This window comes from Lithobates pipiens, unplaced genomic scaffold, assembly GCF_037356315.1.
Source record: "Lithobates pipiens isolate NorthernLeopardFrog02 unplaced genomic scaffold, aLitPip1_a1.2 Scaffold_16, whole genome shotgun sequence".
Classification (NCBI taxonomy): Eukaryota; Metazoa; Chordata; class Amphibia; order Anura; family Ranidae; genus Lithobates; species Lithobates pipiens.
In genome coordinates this window covers 577,733,543-577,752,742 of record NW_027507748.1, presented here as the reverse complement: position 1 = coordinate 577,752,742, position 19,200 = coordinate 577,733,543, and the positions used below count along the sequence as shown (strand labels likewise).

Below are 19,200 nucleotides of genomic sequence, written 5' to 3'. Positions count from 1 at the left end.
ACACACCTCCAAGGTGACCACTGTCTTGATAAAGAAGCTAGGGGTAAAGGTGATGGACCGGCCAAGCAAATCTCCAGACCTAAACCCTATTGAGCATCTGTGGGGCATCCTCAAATGGAAGGTGGAGAAGCGCATGTTCTCTAACATTCACCAGCTCTGTGATGTCGTCATGGAGGAGTGGAAGAGGACTGGCAGCCTGTGAAGTTCTGGTGAACTCCATGCGCAAGAGGGTTAAGGCAGTGCTGGAAAATAATGGTGGACACACAAAATATTGACACTCTGGCCCAATTTGGACATTTTCACTTAGAGGTGTACTCACTTTTTTGTCAGCAGTTTATACATTAATGGCTGTGTGTTGAGTTATTTTGAGGGGACAGCAAATTTACACTGTCATACAAGCTGTACACTCACTACTTTATATTATAGCAAAGTGTAATTTCTTCAGTGTTGTCACATGAAAAGATATAATAAAAAATTTACAAAAATGTGAGGGGTGTACTTTTGTGAGATACTGTATATAAATACTGTATGATGTGTGTGTATATGTATATATATATATATATATATATGTATATAGATACAGTATATCATTTTTTTCATCTTTTTGTCCACCTTAAATACTTGCCTTTCCTGGAAAGAAATTTGGTCCATGCAAACTTCAGTACAGTTCACATAACCACAGGTTGCAGTGAATGATCTTGGGTCACATTAGTTTAACTTCCCCTTCAGCAAAAATTATTAGACCAGCAGGCTTTTGGTTGCATGACTTTCATAACATTGAGCACAGGTCAGCATTTTCTTCAGAAACAGTATATCAATCCTTCTGTCATGCATTAGCTATAGATTGTTAACAAAGCGCTAAGGTTAATATTTGTTTATAGGACCCCTTTCAATACTATTTAACATAATATAATAAAATGAAAACCATAGCTTTAAATGCAACTTAAGGTATAATAATTCAGAAATCATATATAATTAAAATGCTTTAAAAAAGTTGCAAAAGACAGAAAAGTCAGACATTAATCAAGCAATAAGCAAATTCAAAGCGTATGTAATTATTTAGTACGTTTACTCATTAATCATTGCAGAATTAAATTCACTGCTAATCTATTGAATCGGATTAATGTTTGACAGATTTCTTTCACAATACCACATAAAATAAACTCTTTAAAGTTCATACAAATATTGTGGTGGCAATTTATGATGCAAAAAATGCTCACAGCTGAGAATCAATTACATGTTCTAATCTCCTACAAGAATTTCTGATTACACTGGCAGAACAATAATAGTTATAATACCTTTCCTGGCAATAATTTTTACCTAAAACCCTTTTTTGCTGCTTGATGAAGTCGTATTGTTGTAAAATACTATTGACTTAATTAATGTATTATTATGTTGAAGTAAGTCATTGTGTGACATTTGTAATGAGCGAAACTGACTTGATTTTGGAGCTGAAAACTATTTTTTGCTTGCAGGAATAATAATAATGTGGCATTAGACTGACCATGTGGCAGTGCAAATATGATTTTATTTTAATTGGAGATAAACTTTAGCAGTTTTAGGTTGACTGTATATCACTTCATGAAAATGTCTGGCTATTAAAACTGAACTCCAGGCAGATATATAATTAAATCATCTAGTACAATTGTGTATTCCTTATAAAATACTTAGTTTATCTAAGGCCGCGTACACACGGGCGGACTGTATGGCCTACTTAGTCCGTCGAAACACATTTCAGCGGACAGTCCGCTCGTGTGTGGGCTTCAGCAGACTTTTTCAGCGTGCAGTCTGGCGTACTAAGTATTTCGGAATTTACGTAATTCTGTCCGTCATACTTTGGTTTCAGCGGACAATCCGCTCGTGAGTAGGCTAGTTCGACGGACTAAGAATGGCGCATGCTCAGAAAGGATTTACACGGCGGAAGGTTGCATTGCTGTGTATTGGACTTCCTATTTCTAGTCTTGTCGTACGTGCTGTACACGTCATCGCGCAAGCTTTCGACGGACTGTTTGTGCATCCGTGTGTGGTCAAGTCCGTTCATTCGAAAGTATGACGGACTGTCCATCGGATTGTATGACGGACTAAGTAGGCCATACAATCCGCCCGTGTGTACGCGGCTTAAGGCTAAAACTTTTTCTTTTTGGTTTGGATAATGTATGGACTTCCTCTCTATCTGTCTTAACGACCACTATCAATTTAGAGTTCAAAACAAATCAGAACAAGAGTAGAGAGGAAGTCTTCCAAAGTGAACAACCGTTCTGTTGACAACTTTCTAATGCCACGTACACACAGAATTTCGGCCAGCAAAAGACCGATGAGAGCTTTTCGTTGGAACCGTGCGACCGTGTGTATGCTCCAACCGAATTTTGCTGGCTGAATTTCTGCCAGCAAAAGATTGAGAGCAGGTTATCAATTTTTCCAACGGAAAAAATTCCTATTGGAAATTCCGATCGTATGTATGCAATTCCGACGAGCAAAAACTCACGCATGCTCAGTTTCAACTACGAGATGGAAGCTATTGGCTACTGGCTATTGAACTTCCTTTTTCTAGTCCCGTCTTATGTGTTTTATGTCACTGCGTCCTTGACGGTTGGAATTTGGTGTGACTGTGTGTATGCAAGACAGCTTGAGCGAAATCCCGTCGGAATTCCGTCGGGAAAACCATCAGAGCTTTTTCTGACCAAAATTCCGATTGTGTGTACGAGGCATAAGAGGAAATGTCCCTTAACTTTGAAGAATTATATAAGAGATGAACCATAAAGGAAAGCATCAAACTTTCCAATATCATTGCTGCCGACATCCCAAAACGTGTAGGTAGAAAGATCCCCTAACAAGGAGATCACAGTACCCCCCCCCCCCCCCCCGGTACAGCGGGACTTTTAAGGCAGACCAAAATATGGTCTGCCTTAAAAATGCAGCTGTACCGGGGGGTACTGTGATCTCCTTGTTAGGGGATCTTTCTACTTAACTTCAAAGAAAGTTTATGTTATTTACTGTTCTATCTAAGACACAGGGCATTTACTTAGTGTAACTTTTTGGTGCCAGTCATTAATAACACTTTTTTTTCCATATAAAAATTATATATTTGATAAATTATAAAATCCTTGCAAATAAAAACAGCCTCCATGGTATCCAAACATATTTAATAAAATTTAGACTTAAATAAGGGACCTGAATAATATCCCTAGTAGCACACTTCTTACCATTTATTAACCACTTGCCTACTGGGCACTTTTACCGCCTTCCTGCACAGGCCAATTTTCAGCTTTCGGCTCTGTAACACTTTGAATGACGATTACGCTATCATGCAACACGGTACTCATATTAAATTGTTATAATATTTTCACACAAATAGAACTTTCTTTAGTTGGTATTTAATAACGATTTTTGATAAACGAAAAAAAGAACAAAAATGTTGAAAAACAAAAACATTTTTCATGGTTTATTAAAATTTAGCAAACAGGCAATTTTTCTCCTTTACTGATGTGCGGTGATGAGACTGCATTGATGGGCACTGATGAGCCGGTACTGATGGGCACTGATAGATGGCACTGATAGGTGTAACTGGTGGGTACTGACGAGGAAGCACTGATGAGGCTGCACTGATAGGTGGCACTAAAGGGCACAGAGGTGGCACTGGTGGGCAGCACTAATGGGCACTGATAGGCGACACTAATGGGCTCTGATAGACAGCACTGATGGGCACTGATAGACGGTACTGGTGGGCACTGATAGGCAGCACTGTTAGGTGACACTGATGAGGAGGCACTGATGGACACTGATAGGTGGCACTGATGGGCAATGATTGGCAGCGCTGGGGGGCACTAATTGGTGGCACTGGTGGGAATGCACTGATTATCAGTGCCAATGTCCCTTTATCAGTGTTCTGATTAACATAAGCTGGTTATCAGCTTTCTTCTCTCCTCGCGCTATCAGCGTGAGGAAAACAGACATTAGCTGGCTTGTGTTTACATCCTGTGATCAGCTGTCATTGGCTGACACATGGTAAAGGGCTGCTGTGATTGATCTGTGATGAGATGAGTGTGAAGGACCCCCTGCAGCGCAATCATGGAAGTATGTCCATGTACACCCTCCCAGCAAAGGAAGCCCATGCTGTAGCCACCTTAAGACTATAACGTGGGTAGAAAGTGGTTAAATATGCTATAGGAGGCGGGCTACCGAAGATATTGTTGAGATCTCACTATATAGGTCTGCATTTTATTGAATATATTGTCTACGGTATATTTTTGGTACCATTGAGGCCCTTTTAAGTTGCAAGGATTTACAAAATATCAATATATATGTATACAGTGGTGTGAAAAAGTGTTTGCCCCCTTCCTCATTTCCTGTTCCTTTGCATGTTTGTCACACTTAAGTGTTTCGGAACATCAAACCAATTTAAACAATAGTCAAGGACAACACAAGTAAACACAAAATGCAATTTGTAAATGAAGGTGTTTATTATTAAAGGTGAAAAAAAATCCAAACCATCATGGCCCTGTGTGAAAAAGTGATTGCCCCCTAAACCTAATAACTGGTTGGGCCACCCTTAGCAGCAACAACTGCAACCAAGCGTTTGCGATAACGTGCAATGAGGCTTTTACAGCGTCCTGGAGGAATTTTGGCCCACTCATCTTTGCAGAATTGTCCTAATTCAGTTACATTAGAGGGATTTCGAGCATGAACGGCCTTTTTAAGGTCATACCACAACATCTCAATAGGATTCAGGTCAGGACTTTGGCTAGGCCACTCCAAAGTCTTCATTTTGTTTTTCTTCAGCCATTCGGTGGTGGACTTGCTGGTGTGTTTAGGATCATTGTCCTGCTGCAGAACCCAAGTTCGTTTCAGCTTGAGTACACGAACAGATGGTCGGACATTCTCCTTCAGGATCTCTTGGTAGACAGCAGAATTCATAGTTCCTTTTATCACGGCAAGTCTTCCAGGTCCTGAAGCAGCAAAACAGCCCCAGACCATCACACTACCACCACCATATTTTACTGTTGGTATAATGTTCTTTTTATGAAATGCAGTGTTCCTTCTACGCCAGATATACTTGGACACACACCTTCCAAAGAGTTCCACTTTTGTCTCATCGGTCCACAGAATGTTGTCCCAAAAGTCTTGGGGATCATCAAGATGTGTTGTGGAGAAATTGAGACGAGCTTTGATGTTCTTTTTGCTCAGCAGTGGTTTTCTCCTTGGAACTCTGCCATGCAGGCCATTTTTGCCCAGTCTTTTCCTGATGGTGGAGGCATGAACGCTGACCTTAACTGAGGCAAGTGAGGCCTGCAGTTCCTTGGACGTTGTTGTGGGGTCTTTTGTGACCTCTTGGATGAGTCGTCGCTGCGCTCTTGGGGTAATTTTGGGCGGCCGGCCACTCCTGGGAAGGTTCACCACTGTTCCATGTCTTCGCCATTTGTGGATAATGGCTCTCACTGTGGTTCGCTGGATTCCCAAAGCTTTGGAAATGGCTTTATAACCCTTTCCAGACTGATAGATCTCAATTACTTTCTTTCTCAATTGTTCCTGAATTTCTTTGGGTCTCGGCATGATGTGTAGCTTTTAAGGATCTTCTGGTGGACCTTACTGTGTCAAGCAGCTCCTATTTAAGTGATGCCTTGATTGTGAACAGGTGTGGCAATAATCAGGCCTGGGTGTGGCTACAGAAATTGAACTCAGGTGTGGACAACCACAGTTATAGTATGTTTTAACAAGGGGGGCAATAACTTTTTCACACAGGGCCATGATGGTTTGGATTTTTTTTCACCTTTAATAATAAACACCTTCATTTACAAATTGCATTTTGTGTTTACTTGTGTTGTCCTTGACTATTGTTTAAATTGGTTTGATGTTCCGAAACACTTAAGTGTGACAAACATGCAAAGGAACAGGAAATGAGGAGGCAAACACTTTTTCACACCACTGTATATACTGTAAGCTGGGAAACAGGTAGCAGGTACTAAGCTCTCTAGGATAAGCAGTCTCTCAGACACATATACCAAAACCAGTGAGGTAGTGACAAGACAGTGCAGTGTTTATTTGTGACATTTACAAGTCTATATACAGGCGCTGTACAGTGTCTCAGAAAACAAACAGGAAATATAATAGCAAAACAAAAACCTAGCCATGTCTCTGCACTAACTATACAAAATATACAAGGCCTAACTATCAGGCTGAGCAAGCCTACAGCTTGTCAGCTTCCACATATACAATTTGTTAGCTTTTACCAACCTCTTGCTTTCACAGACAGGAGTTGCCTGATTTCCCAGGCCAAGAGCACTGGCTGTCTGACTGTTACAAACACCCGACTTACAAACGACTCCTACTTACAAACGGAGGGAGACAACAGGAAGTGAGGGAAAATCTATCCCTAGGAAGGGAAATTCACTCCTGTAAGAGTTATCATGGGAAAAGGAGTCCCCACTGAAGGTTTATCACCAATCCTTGTTTCCACAACAACCCAACATTTTCAAAACCCAATTGTCATTGGGACAGAAAATGAGGTGAAATCTTCTGAACAGGGCACAGACAGCAAAACAAACATTACAGGTGTGTTAGCCCTTCCGTATGCTATCCAAAAAGCCTACAAATAGTTTTTTTGGCTGGAGCTACACTTAAAAAATTTACTTGTTCTGACTTACATACAAATTCAACCCAAGAACAAACCTGTATATGAATCCTGATTTCAACAGCTAAACAGTGATTGGTACTGTCACAATCGGACTGACGCGCAGGTGTTGGTAATCCTATTCCTGACACAATGGTCTGAGCCATTCTGGGCCAATTCAACTCTGGTAATTTCAGAACACAGACCCGTCCTGTGGGTCGGGATGGAAACAACCCCCAGGGTTCATTGGCCAAGAGCTACAATCCAGCCCAAATCAATATTCCAGTAAATTGAAAATGGGAAATTGACGAGGCGATTCCTACGAAGTCAGTCCCTCTGACTGGGGAACTCCCAAATGGTTTCTGAAATGCTTCTGTCAAAGGATAAACTTTGGTAAAGTTTTTTTCTGTTTTTATCCCTCTTTTTTTCATAGTGCATAGCCAATTGTGTGTCTTTTTTGTAATTCTTTTTCTTTGTATATATTTCAGCATATTAAATAAAAAAATGAATAAGTGACTTTTGTGTACTAAGCTAGGGCTCATATGTCTTGAGAGATTGTTACATTTTAGTGTCAATGTTGTTGGTCTAAATTGCCAATATGTGTGCAACTGCATTGTGTGTTGGCAGATTGCATGCAGATTTTAACCTAGGAGATCTGTGTGTGTGTGTGTGGTGGCCTAGCAGATCAGTCTGTGGACAAACTGTTGGGTGGTTGCAGGATACCGTTTGTGTGTCTGATGTGTGGACAGTAAGAAGAGTGATTAACACCGGGGTTCTGGCTTGTAGGATAGCTGGAGGAATCATGGAAGTGTGTGCTGATTGAGAGACTGCTCCCCAACCCTTAGAGTGCACCAGATTGTATTTAAGATTTGTATCTGCCTGTGTGTGGTCAGCAAGCTGGATTGGAGTTAAGAATCCCCCTAGTGGTGGCCAAAGGTAGTGCGGGCTGTGAAAGTGTATCACTGCCAGTCTTACTTGCTTAGAATAAGCCCCCCTCATTTCTTCTTACCCTAGTCAAGGACCACGCCCTGGTTAGCTAATCGTTGCGGCTGTGTGTTACCATGACATTTATGCTATTGGCAACTAAGCTTACCATAGTTTGCTCTTGGAAGAAGCCTTCAGTATTAATCTCTATGTTTAGACACAAGGGGGGAGATTTAATAAGACTGGAGAGTACAAAATCTTGTGGAGCTCTGCATAGAAACAAATCCGCTTCCAGGTTTTATTGTCAAAGCTTAATTGAACTTATTGATATTTAGTGACTATAGTTACCTTCTTTTGAGATGGTCTGGTGTCCATGGGTCAGCTATGTACATATTGATATTTAGAGACCATAACCATCTGCTGTGGGGGTCCATCTGTTCAGGGCTTTAATTTTAGTAATTCTCATCCAGTATTTTTTATCATCTGTGTTGTTCTGCTCCCCTTTTTCCCCTTTAATTCTAGGCAATCACAGGGCCAGAAAGTGAGGTACATTTTATAACATGGTCAGAACATGAAAAAATTTACAGAAGTATCTGCTCTTCCCAAGTCTAGCCAAAAAAAAAATAATGTCTGGATTGGGTTTTACCTTTTACAAAAAGTCATATCACCTTGCAGAAGAAAATGTCAAACACTGTTAACAGTGGCATTTTTGATTTCAAGTGTACATGAAGCCTTACGCTGTTCTTCTAGATGTTATGGGGGGGGGGGGGGGGGGTTCGTCACTCTTCTGTGTTGATAGAAAGGCTTTGATTTTTTCTACGTCACTTATCCTGAACACATACAGTATGCAGAGCTACAACTCTGACTTTCCTGAGTTTACCAGTTCCATGCTTATTGTGGGTCAGTAACCAAGAAAGTGTTGAGGCAAGTGACAGCCATGATACTAGCTATTTTCAGTATAAGGTTGGCAATGGAAGTCTCCATATTTCCACATCATATTCATTTAGTGTGCTCTCCACTAAAAATTCACTGAACACAATTTAAATGTATAGCTTTAAAAGATGTAATAGAAAAAGTAATTTTACACTAAATATAACAGTTTATGTATTTTTGTTAGGCAAACGGAGGACAGTGACTGACAGCCAGAATGCCAAACTTTTTTCCTAATTTTTGATATTTTTTTACAGATGGCATCAGGAAGCCTACTACATCTCGGAGAGGAAACAGACAAGCTGAAAGCCAAGAACCGAGAATCTGTTTTACTGCTGCTTCATTTGGTAAGTGTCATGCTGCTTGCTTGCACCCCATTGGCAGGAATTGCACTTAATCTGTAATAGCATCCTGTGCAAAGATGTTCGATATACAGCTGTCACAGTAACTGGGCACTCCAGGAGTGTATTTCCCTTTTTTCCGCCACTGAGAAAAGGATTATGTGATTTTAGTCTAACTTCTTAAATTCACAATGGGAAACAATATCTCAATCATAATAGGATTAGCGGAAACAAATTTGGGATAAGGATGTTTTGCTCATCTGACATTTTTTTCCAAATAAAAGAAAACTAGGAGGCTTTTGTTTAATACCATGCCTTCAGAAATGTTATTTTATTAATACATTGATTTAATTTGCTTTACTGTACCTTTAGTGCTGGTAATAAAGATTCATAAAATATATATACCATATTATGCAATGTTACATGCAAATCTTGCTGCTAGAGATATGCCGAACACCACCCCTGTTTGGTTTGCAGCAGAACTCCTGAACAGGGAAAAAGTTCTGACCCAAACTCCATTAAAGTCTATGGGAGCCAAAAGGGAAAAATCAAAAGTGTCCATTTTGAAGGCTTATCTTCAAGTAATTGGCCATAAAAGGGGTATGGGAGTCCAGGTACTGCCTTGAGGTACCAATGCATCATAATGTATCAATGCAACATTAAAAAACAAAAAACAATAGTTTTTAAAGGAGCAGTGATTTTAATGAATTTTGCAGTGCAATAATAAAAATTATTTCTTTAAATATAGCACCGGGGGGTCCCCTTAGTCTGTTCGTAAAGTGGCGCATCTGTAGCATGTATAGGACAAGTGAGCACCCCCCCTCCTGAACCATACCAGGCCACGTGCCCTCAGCATGGGGGTCAAGGGTCTCTGGGCTGTGGTTGTGGGGGTCTGCAGGCAGGGGGCTTATCTGAACCTTGAAGCCCCCAGATTCTGCCCCCCTATGTGAATAAGTATGGGGTACATAGTATGATTTTTTTTTTTAAATGTTGGGGTTGGTGGTGCGGCAGACGGTGTGATTAATAATAGATCTACATTTTTTAATAAAGGAATTGTCAAAAACTGACTATGCTCTCACAATGCTTGAAGGGGGGGGGGGGTTGGTCATGCAGTGGACTGTGTCAGTAGGGCAGTGAACAGTGTCAGTAGTTTTTATTTTGTTTGTATTTTATTTTCTATTTTTTTACAATCTTATTATTTTGTATCTATTTAATACCTTTTTTTACAGTGCCCTGGGGGGGGGGGGGGGGGGGGCAGTGTCAGTACAGCAGTGGATGGTGTCTGTAGTTTTTTATATGTATTTATTTATTTTTACAAATGGTTTTTTTTTTACTCTTTTCCTCAAAATGCTTCGGCGGCGGGTGTTTAGATTAGGTCAATGAATTGTGTCAGTAGGGCAGTGGTTTTCTTTTCTTTTTTTTTTTTTTTTGCAATTTTATTATATTTCCCAATGTTTTTTATTTTATATTTTATAATTGTATTTATTTTTTTTACAATTCTTTTTTTATATGTATTACATTTCTGTTTTTTTATCAGCCCTGTTGGGGGCTTTAGTGAGGGTTTAAGGGTCTAAACAGACTACTAGCATATCCCCTTTGAGACAGATTCTCCAGTCCCTTTCTCTGTAGCCTCAGCTGTACTGAAGATGAATGAACAGAGACAGAGGCTCTTTTGTAGATGCTATAACGTTTGCGCAAACCAATCAATATGCCCCTTTTACCAAAAATATGTAGCAGAATACACATTGGCCTAATCTTATGAATACATTTGTTTTACATATATATATATATATATATATATATATATATATATATATGTAAAATATATATACATACAGACATATATATATATATATATATATATATATATATATATATATATTTTTTTTTTTTTTATTATTATTTATTTATTTTTTTGGATATGTATTATAACAGAAAGTAAAAAATATTGTTTTTTCTTTTCAAAGTTGTTGCTCTTTTTTTGTTTATAGTGAAAAAAATAAATAAAAAACGCAGAGGTGATCAAATACCACCAAAAGAAAGCTCTATTTGTGAGGAAAAAAGGACACAAATTTTGTTTGGGTACAATGCTCACATGACTGCACAATTGTCAGTTAAAGTGACGCAGTGCCGTATTGGGGTTTTTCTTTTTTTAGCGTATTAGCGTTCTTTTAGTGAATACTAATTAATCTTTTTGAAAAACGCATACTCAGATGCAGTAAGATACTGCTTTGTGAATGGAGCCCAATGTCTCTTTAAGATATAAATTTACTATGGGAAATTTAACTCGTTATTGACAGTTGCCTCACTTAAAATAAAGGTATTATAAATGAGACTTTCTTGATTCTCAAAAACAAATTATTTTCTTGAATCTATTTCTGCTATACAACTGCGAGGAATGAAAAATATACAAAAAAAACAGCAGATGTCATGGAAGATAGGAAAGATATAAAGGCCAAATGTCAACCAGTCATGATTATGTTTATGCAAGACTCATTATTTCTTTATATGAATAGAGAAATAAAGATTTATATTTTTTCTATTTAGCCTTGCTTACATTGTCTGAGCCTCACTCCTAGGCACAGTTCGCATTGATACATGTTTTCTCACCTTTTTTTTTTTAAATCAAAAAGATTTTCATAAAAAAATCTGGGCTTTGGTGTGGGTTGCTGTAAGTGCATCTTCCATAGTGATTAATGGTAGGAAATGTAAAATTCAGAGGTACAAATGAACCTTTAGCTATGAGAGTAAAAGATTGCCTGAGGTCAAGTAGTTGTGATGTCAGCTGTCTGAATTCATTTTCATAACTCGCAGCCATGGCCATCAATGCAGACAGTTAGGGGGGCGGCGGCTGTCAGACTTCAGGTGACCTTTGGCCTGTGACTCTTATTAAAGCAGGACTCCAGGCAGACATTTTTTATTTAAATGTGCTGTTTCATGAGATGTATGCCACATGCATGTTTGCTGCCCTTTAATATTTACAGTTTCATTCATGGCAGATAAAATATTTTTTGCAATACTTGTGCCCTGCTGCAGGTTCTTGTACAAAGAAGTCATAGTTTCATTTATATTCCCCTGTCTCCACTTGTCCATTTACAGAACGCTTTGTATTTTGATACTGTTTCTTAGAGACACAGCATGTCCTTTGAAGGCAAAGATGTTCACACACAGCCTTTTTCTCAGTGAACATTAGTTTCTCATTAAAACATGCATGTGTGTTTGAATAGCATATTCTTAAGAATTTGAAAAGCATGATCATCATAAACATTAACCCAAGAAATATGTGGCATAGGTGTAACTTCTTTAGCCACTTCTTTAAAGTGGGTGTTACCCCAACACTTCATATTCCTGATATGCTGGACCATGTACTTGCATAAGCAAGTATCCTGTTCTCTTTGTATTGCTTCCTTTATATGAAATCCCTGGTGATCCTGCTAGTCCCCTTGCTTTCCTATTAAAGAGGAAGTAAACCCTGATGAGTTTACTTCCTCTTTCATTCCCTGCAAAGGCAAAGCATAATGGACTACTATGCATCGCATAGTAGCCCATTATGTGTCACTTACCTGACACAGGAGCCAGCGAAGTCACCGCTGTCCCCTGTAGTTCCGAGCATCCATCTTCTTGGTGGGTCTCCATGGGTCTCGCTGCTCCGGCGCTGTGATTCGCCGGAGCAGCGATGACGTCACTCCCACGCATGCGCACGGGAGCCGAGTCGCACGGCATTGCGTGGCATCTTCGTAATCGACGATGCCACGCTCAGTGCGCCTGCGCGCCGCTGTCTACAGCGCATGCGCCGTAGACAGCGGTGCCCGTCTTCGGGCAAATATCTCCTAAGCCATATAGGTTTGGGAGATATTTCTTGGACCTACAGGTAAGCCTTAATCTACGCTTACCTGTAGGTCAAAGTGGTTTGTAAGGGTTTACAACCACTTTAAGAACTGGCCACACTTGGGAGGAGAACACACTGTTGTCAGTTCTCTAGCTGTGCTGGAAACTCAGCTGTCCTCCAATTAACAGACTTGTCTTGACATGCTCCCTCTGCACAGCCATTCACTGGCAAGCTCAGTGTGCTGTTGCTTCTCCTCCCCCCAGTTCTTATGCAGCGGACACCACCTTGTTTCAGAAACTATGAAATCAGGCCAAGACAGAAGTACAGTTAAATCACACTTGTTTAATAATAAAAGTAAAAAGAACAAAAGTAGTCAAAACATAGCCAAAGTTCAGTAACCAGAATGGATAGTCAGCCAAGCCAGAAGTCAGGGATCAATGTAGTGGAACAGCAAGCAGGATCTGGAGCCAGAAGGGATATCAGCAAAGCAAGTCTTGAACAGGATCGTAGGAGATAGTTTCTGTGATGTTGACCAAGGCAAAGGCAGAGAACCTCTGGACTGGACGGCTTAAGTAGGCAGGACTGATGAGCAGGATATCATCAATAGCTGAGTAACTGTGGAGAGATAGCCGACAGCTGAGCGGCCAGCTCAGAGAAGTAAGGACTGAGCCCAGCCCTGACACCCGGTTTGGTTTGCAGCAGAACATGCGAACAGGCAAAAAATGAGTTTGAACACATGAACACCATTAAAGTCTATGGGACACGAATGTGAAAAATCAAAAGTGTTCATTTTAAAAGCTTATATGCAAGTTATTGCCATAAAAAGTGTTTGGGGACACAGGTCCCAGGGGACATGTATCAATGCAAAAAAAAGTTTTAAAACTGCAGATTTTTCGAGAGCAGTGACTTTAATAATGCTTAAAGTGAAACAATAAAAATGAAATATTCCTTTAAATATCGTGCTTGGGGGGTGTCCTTAGCATGCCTTTAAATTAACGCATATTTCCCATGTTTATAACAGTGCCACAGCAAAATTAAATTTCTAAAGGAAAAAATGTCATTTAAAACTGCTCATGGCTGTAATGTATTGTCGGATCCCGGCAATATAGATAAAAATACCAAAAAAAAATGGCATGGATGTCACCCCCAAAATACATACCGGGCCTTTCAGGTCTGGTATGGATATTAAAGGGAACCCCACACCCAATTTTTTTTTTAAGTGGCGTGGGGGGTCCCCCATGCCCCCAGGTACTATATACTATGAACAGGTGTCGGTTGTAAGCCCTCAGAGTTAATTTTGTTGTGCGCAGGAATGGGCCCTGCTGTGAAATATTATACCAATAATTGTAATTAGAGGCCCCCACATCATCTCCTCCCCATCATCATCCTCCATTTTCCAGTCAGTGACCTCATCATCCCCTCCCTCATCATCCTCCCAGTCAGTGACCTCATCATCCCCTCCCTCACCTTCATGCTCCTCCTCCTTACAGTCAGTGACCTCATCATCCTCCTCCTCCTTCTTCTCCTTACAGCCAGTGACCTCATCATCCTCACAGTCAGTGACCTCATCAACCCCTCCCTCATCATCATCCTCCTCCTTACAGTCAGTGACCTCATCGTCCTCCTCATCATCATCATCCTCATCATCTCCTCCCTCATCATCCTCCTCCTCCTTCCAGTCAGTGACCTCATCATCCCCTCCCTCACCATCTGTCAAAGATCAACTGCGGAGCTGATCTGTGTCTCACCTTTACTGCAGTGGGTCGGCTGGCATCTGTTGTCCACTGTCAGGTGTTCAGCTCTGTGCACTCTGCAGCTATGGGTGTCGCTGCCCTTTACCTGTTGCCTAATATATGTTTCCTTCCTACTACTTCCTGTCCAGCCCCTCATGTGCTTCTCTATTTAAATCCCTTCCTAACTAGCTACCATTGCTTGAGCAATGTTTGTTTCTGAAGCCCCCCTGTGTAACCTGTTTTACCTGACTTCTCGTGAACTGATCTTTTGTGTGACTGTGGACAAGGAGCCGGTGGAATAGGCTACTTGGGCAGTTGCGTTAGAAGGCAAACTACTCCGAGCCTGGGTGACAGAGGATGAGAAGGATAAGGATGGCTTTGTTATCCACTTGACCAACTCTTCTGCATGTTCTGGCTCAATTACATGGCCAGCAGCAGGAAAAAAGGACAAGTATGCCCCATGACTGCCTGCAGAGGATGCACCATGTCCATGACCACCACTGTTGACTATAGACACAGAGGCTGCTTGCCCTTTTTTAGTGGCCTGTGAGCGTCTGCCTCTCCTTGGTGGCGTTTTCCAGGCATGATGTATTTTTTGTTTTGCAACAACACACTACACTGTATTGTGTACACCACCAGAAGTGTAGTAGAAACTGTACACACTGTATTAGATACCGTATATCAGTATATCAATTCAAATAATTTAATAAGAGAAGAGTTTGCACTTACAGAAACAAAGTATGGTGACAAGCGGCGGTGACGTCATTACGCTATCGTTCCGCAACGGTGGTGAGACGAACATAGGAAATAGAGAGAAGCTAATAGTGGCTCTCAAATGACATAACCACTTGTTACCATACTTCGTTCCTGTAACTGCATCTTTTCTCTTATTAAATTATTTGAATTGATATACAGTACTACACTATGGGAGTTTTTGTGTTCCATCTTTGAGCAACAATAAAACATCAACGGCTGTTCCGGATGCCATATTGGTTTTGGGGAGACCATTAATTCCATGTGCTGGGTGAGACTGTTATCAGCAGTCACGGCTATTTGGTAAGCAGACTACCTTACACTTGGGTGTTGACATGAATACACGCTTGATTTTTGGGAAGATTTGTGTCACAACTTTTTTTTTCCTGCAATTCATCTTTTTCCCTCTGAAGGTTAACTTTGTACGGACTTTTTCACTGATCATTATTTCAATGGGACATTGCTTAAGTTTTCTTTTTTGTTTTTTAAATATTTTTATTTTTTTTTGTAAAAATGTTTTCTTTTTTGTTTTATAATAACTTTTTTCAATGAATTTATTGTTTATCAATATATTGATCATTCAGTATTTTATCACGTATTGATATAATAATCAATTATGCACCATATCTAGTGCTGCACTCACTCTGCTTTTTATTTCATTTAAGTTTTTTGTATTGAACTTTAGGCGCTGGCTGCTTTATTTTTGTTTTCATATATTTATTTTAGTTAATAATTATCATCTAGGGCAGCGCTAGCTTTAGGGCTTTTTTTCTTTTATTCTATAAAGCAGCCTAAGTTGGAATCATCATGTTTTTTTACTTTTATACCTTACTGTATTTTTTTCAATATGTTTCCATTTCAAATTCAAACTCAGTTTCTAATTTGAATTCTGTTAATCAGTTTCATTATAATTTATTTTGGATTTGTTGAAATCTGTTATTACTGCGATTCAGAAATTTGAATACATCCAAAACTATGAATAAAAAAAATGTTGTTAGAATTTCGATTGATAACAAAACAAATTGCATATGTCTAGCGGTGAGGAGGTATACAAATACAGATACAAAGCCTTCTCACTGCCTGTCAAATGCTTTCTGAAGAGCAATCCAAACACAGATGGCCCTTCAGAGAGCATCACATGTGAACAAGTACTTATGGTGATGCTATGCCTGGTGTGGTGGTGATCAGGGCCACTGGGACTGGCCTAGAAGTGATAAGAGACACTGGGATTGGTGTAGCAGTGATAAGGGACACTGGGACTGGTGTGGCGGTGATCAGAGACACTGGGATTCATGTGGTGGTGATCAGAGACACTGGGACTGGCCAAGTTATAAGAAACACTGGGATTGGTGTGGTGGCGATCAGGGACACTGTAACATGTGTGGCAGTGATTAGGGACAATATGCCTGCTGTGAACGTGATCAGGGACACTGTGACTGGTGAGACGGTGATTAGCAACACTATGAGAAGGTGGCAGTGATTAGGGACATTGACTGGTAGCACTGGCCTGGTGAAACTGTACTGCTGTGGCAGTGATCAGAGACAAGGCCTGGCAGTCCTGACATACCGTGACAGTGCAGCCAGCCATTGTATATGATCACCACCACATCAATACAATATTACCATAGTGAAACTGTACCTGCTTTGATGACAGTATATTTAAAAAATAAATAAAAAATAAACTTTTTATTTTATTTTTTTGTTTTACATATTGTCACCAGAGCAGTTCAGTGTCACAATAATGACACTCTCCTGTTCTGGGGGGGGGTTGATCAGGATTTTTTTTAGCATGATTGCTTATATAATGATGATCACTGTATACGCACTAATTTCTACATGTGTTTGCCATCATTAATGATGTCATTGTTTACTACTGTGATTGCTGTGGTTGGCGATGCTATACACTACAGTGACTTGAATGAACCACGTCGCCCCCCTACCATAGCTGGAACTAATAGCAGTTAGGAAAGGAGACTACTGTGTTAATACATACTTTGTCAGCTTTCTCTACAGTAGCTTCCAATACACTGACACCATAGCCCCTCTGTCCCCCCTATCCCCTTTATAGTGATGGGGCTGGATTTTTAAAAAGTAATTCTATCAACCATTCTAAGTCTGCTGACCATAGTTCAAAGGCCATTCAGTGCTTTATGGTTTAAAAAAAATTCCCCTGGGCAAATCTGCACATAAGTTCACTGAAACCTACAGTATTCACCTCAAACCCATGGTAGTGGCAAACCTGAACCTTGTGCCTATGCACCGGTACATGTCAATAATTAGACTACTAAAATCACGTATAGGTTTTTTGGGTAGTGCAGCATATAATTATTCATTGGTCCCTGTCATGTACCTGGTGGAAGAGCCTTACACGGTGAGGAAGGCCTCTCTTGCACCTCTGACTCGGGGCCCCTGATAGAGCAGACAGGTAGCACAGGAGTGCAGAGTGGCATGAGTGCCTATTGGTCTTGCTAGCAGCAAGGCTGTATGGACTCTCAGGAATAGGCAGGGGAAGACTGTAGCGGATCAGGAGTGCTGGGTGGACACCAATGAGCAGGAGACAGGAGCAGGCTGAGACCATCAGTAAACCACACCAGAGCAGGAGTGCCTTATAGGCACTGGTGGAATATTGGCAGAGACTCATATAAGGCAGTCCAGCAGTGATGGAGACAGAAGCAGTGTCAGACGAACTATCTCATACACAGGCAGACGGATCAGGTACAGATGTGTAGACAGGAGAATAGTCAGGATACAGGTCAAGTCAGTAACAGATTAGTGGAGCAACAGCAAGAGGAAAAGGCAGAGTTCAGGAGTAGTCAAGACTGTCGATAACAGTAGTCAGATGCAGATTTACAGGTTGTAGGTATGCACAGGAATGCTGTAGACAAGACAGCACTGAAGCATAGCACAGGCTCAGTTTAAATAGACCGATTGGCGGCAATATTAGCAACAAATGCACGCGTGTGAGCAACAGATGTGTGCACAAATATGCATGTGCACAATTCCTATTAGCGTGAACAGGAACATGAATTCACCTATACACGGGACACCATCTAACAGGGCCATTCTGTCTGATGGAATGTCCTTCCTGACAGTCCCTAGTCAGTCCCAACACTTATTGCTTTGCATCTGTCCCTTACATAGTGTAGTTGTCTGTATGAATCTGTCACGTCAGTTGAAAATATGGGCTATTTCTAGCCACCATAATGAAATATTATTTAGTATTCTCTTGGAGTTGTCCCGTGCTTCTCAATCACACTTTTTTCCTTTGCTGTCCTTTTCGTCCTTCCACAAAAAATTCCCTTTTTCTATGTTGCTTCTCAATTTCCAGATTTATATTCGGGAAATGCACCCAGATTTACCGGCAGAAGCAATTTAAATGCAAATGCCTGCAGAGGGCCAGTGCCGCTAATGAGAGTGGACAGAGCTGATACTGTAGGAGGGAGCACAAGTTAAGAGCTAATGCACTAGTCCCCATATCCTTGCTTAGGAAATTGGTGAGAGTTAGAAAGGTCCTTAATCTTGCCTGCCAGAGGGCTTAAAAAATAGTATATCAGAGTGGGCCACCACAGAATGTTATTAGAAGAATGATAAAGACTATGCCAGACAATAAACACAAGGGAAGGTGGATTAGCACAAATGTTGAACAGATGCAGCTCAGTAGAGAACATTAACTGGTTTTGTGCCTGGGAGGTACATAACCTTATATTCTATACAATTGCTGGGTGTACCTGAAGTTAAAATAGTAAGACTTATCATAAAGAGGTTTAAAGTGGAGCACTAGTAGAGAAAGTGGAAAACTCCTTCAAAAGATTACCTTGTGCAAAGTTTGGAGTTAAAGTAATACATTTTTTTTTTAAAGTGATATTAAAGTCTCATTGTTTGTTATTTTTTAACAATAAAAAAATGTCATACTTACCTGCTCTGTGCAGTGGTGTCATGGTTATGCAATAGTTTACCTGTTTTCATGTGTTCATCTAGAGACCAGCCAACCCTCACCTGTCTGCTTTTGTAATCCATCCTCTGGCATGGCTCCACCCTAGCTCCTATCATATATGTGGGTGTGAGCTGGGGGACCCTGGGGGT

At 40.5% G+C, this 19,200-nt stretch overlaps 1 protein-coding gene across 2 annotated transcripts in view; it reads left to right on the top strand.

The window, feature by feature from the left end:
* Positions 1 to 19,200, top strand: part of NCKAP1L (NCK associated protein 1 like) — a 311,632-nt gene that overhangs the window by 269,213 nt on the left and 23,219 nt on the right. For both annotated transcript variants that reach the window (XM_077483779.1, XM_077483778.1), the window contains one exon: positions 8,719 to 8,808. In XM_077483779.1, the coding sequence (XP_077339905.1) occupies positions 8,719 to 8,808 (90 nt within the window). The remainder of the gene's footprint in view (positions 1 to 8,718; positions 8,809 to 19,200) is intronic.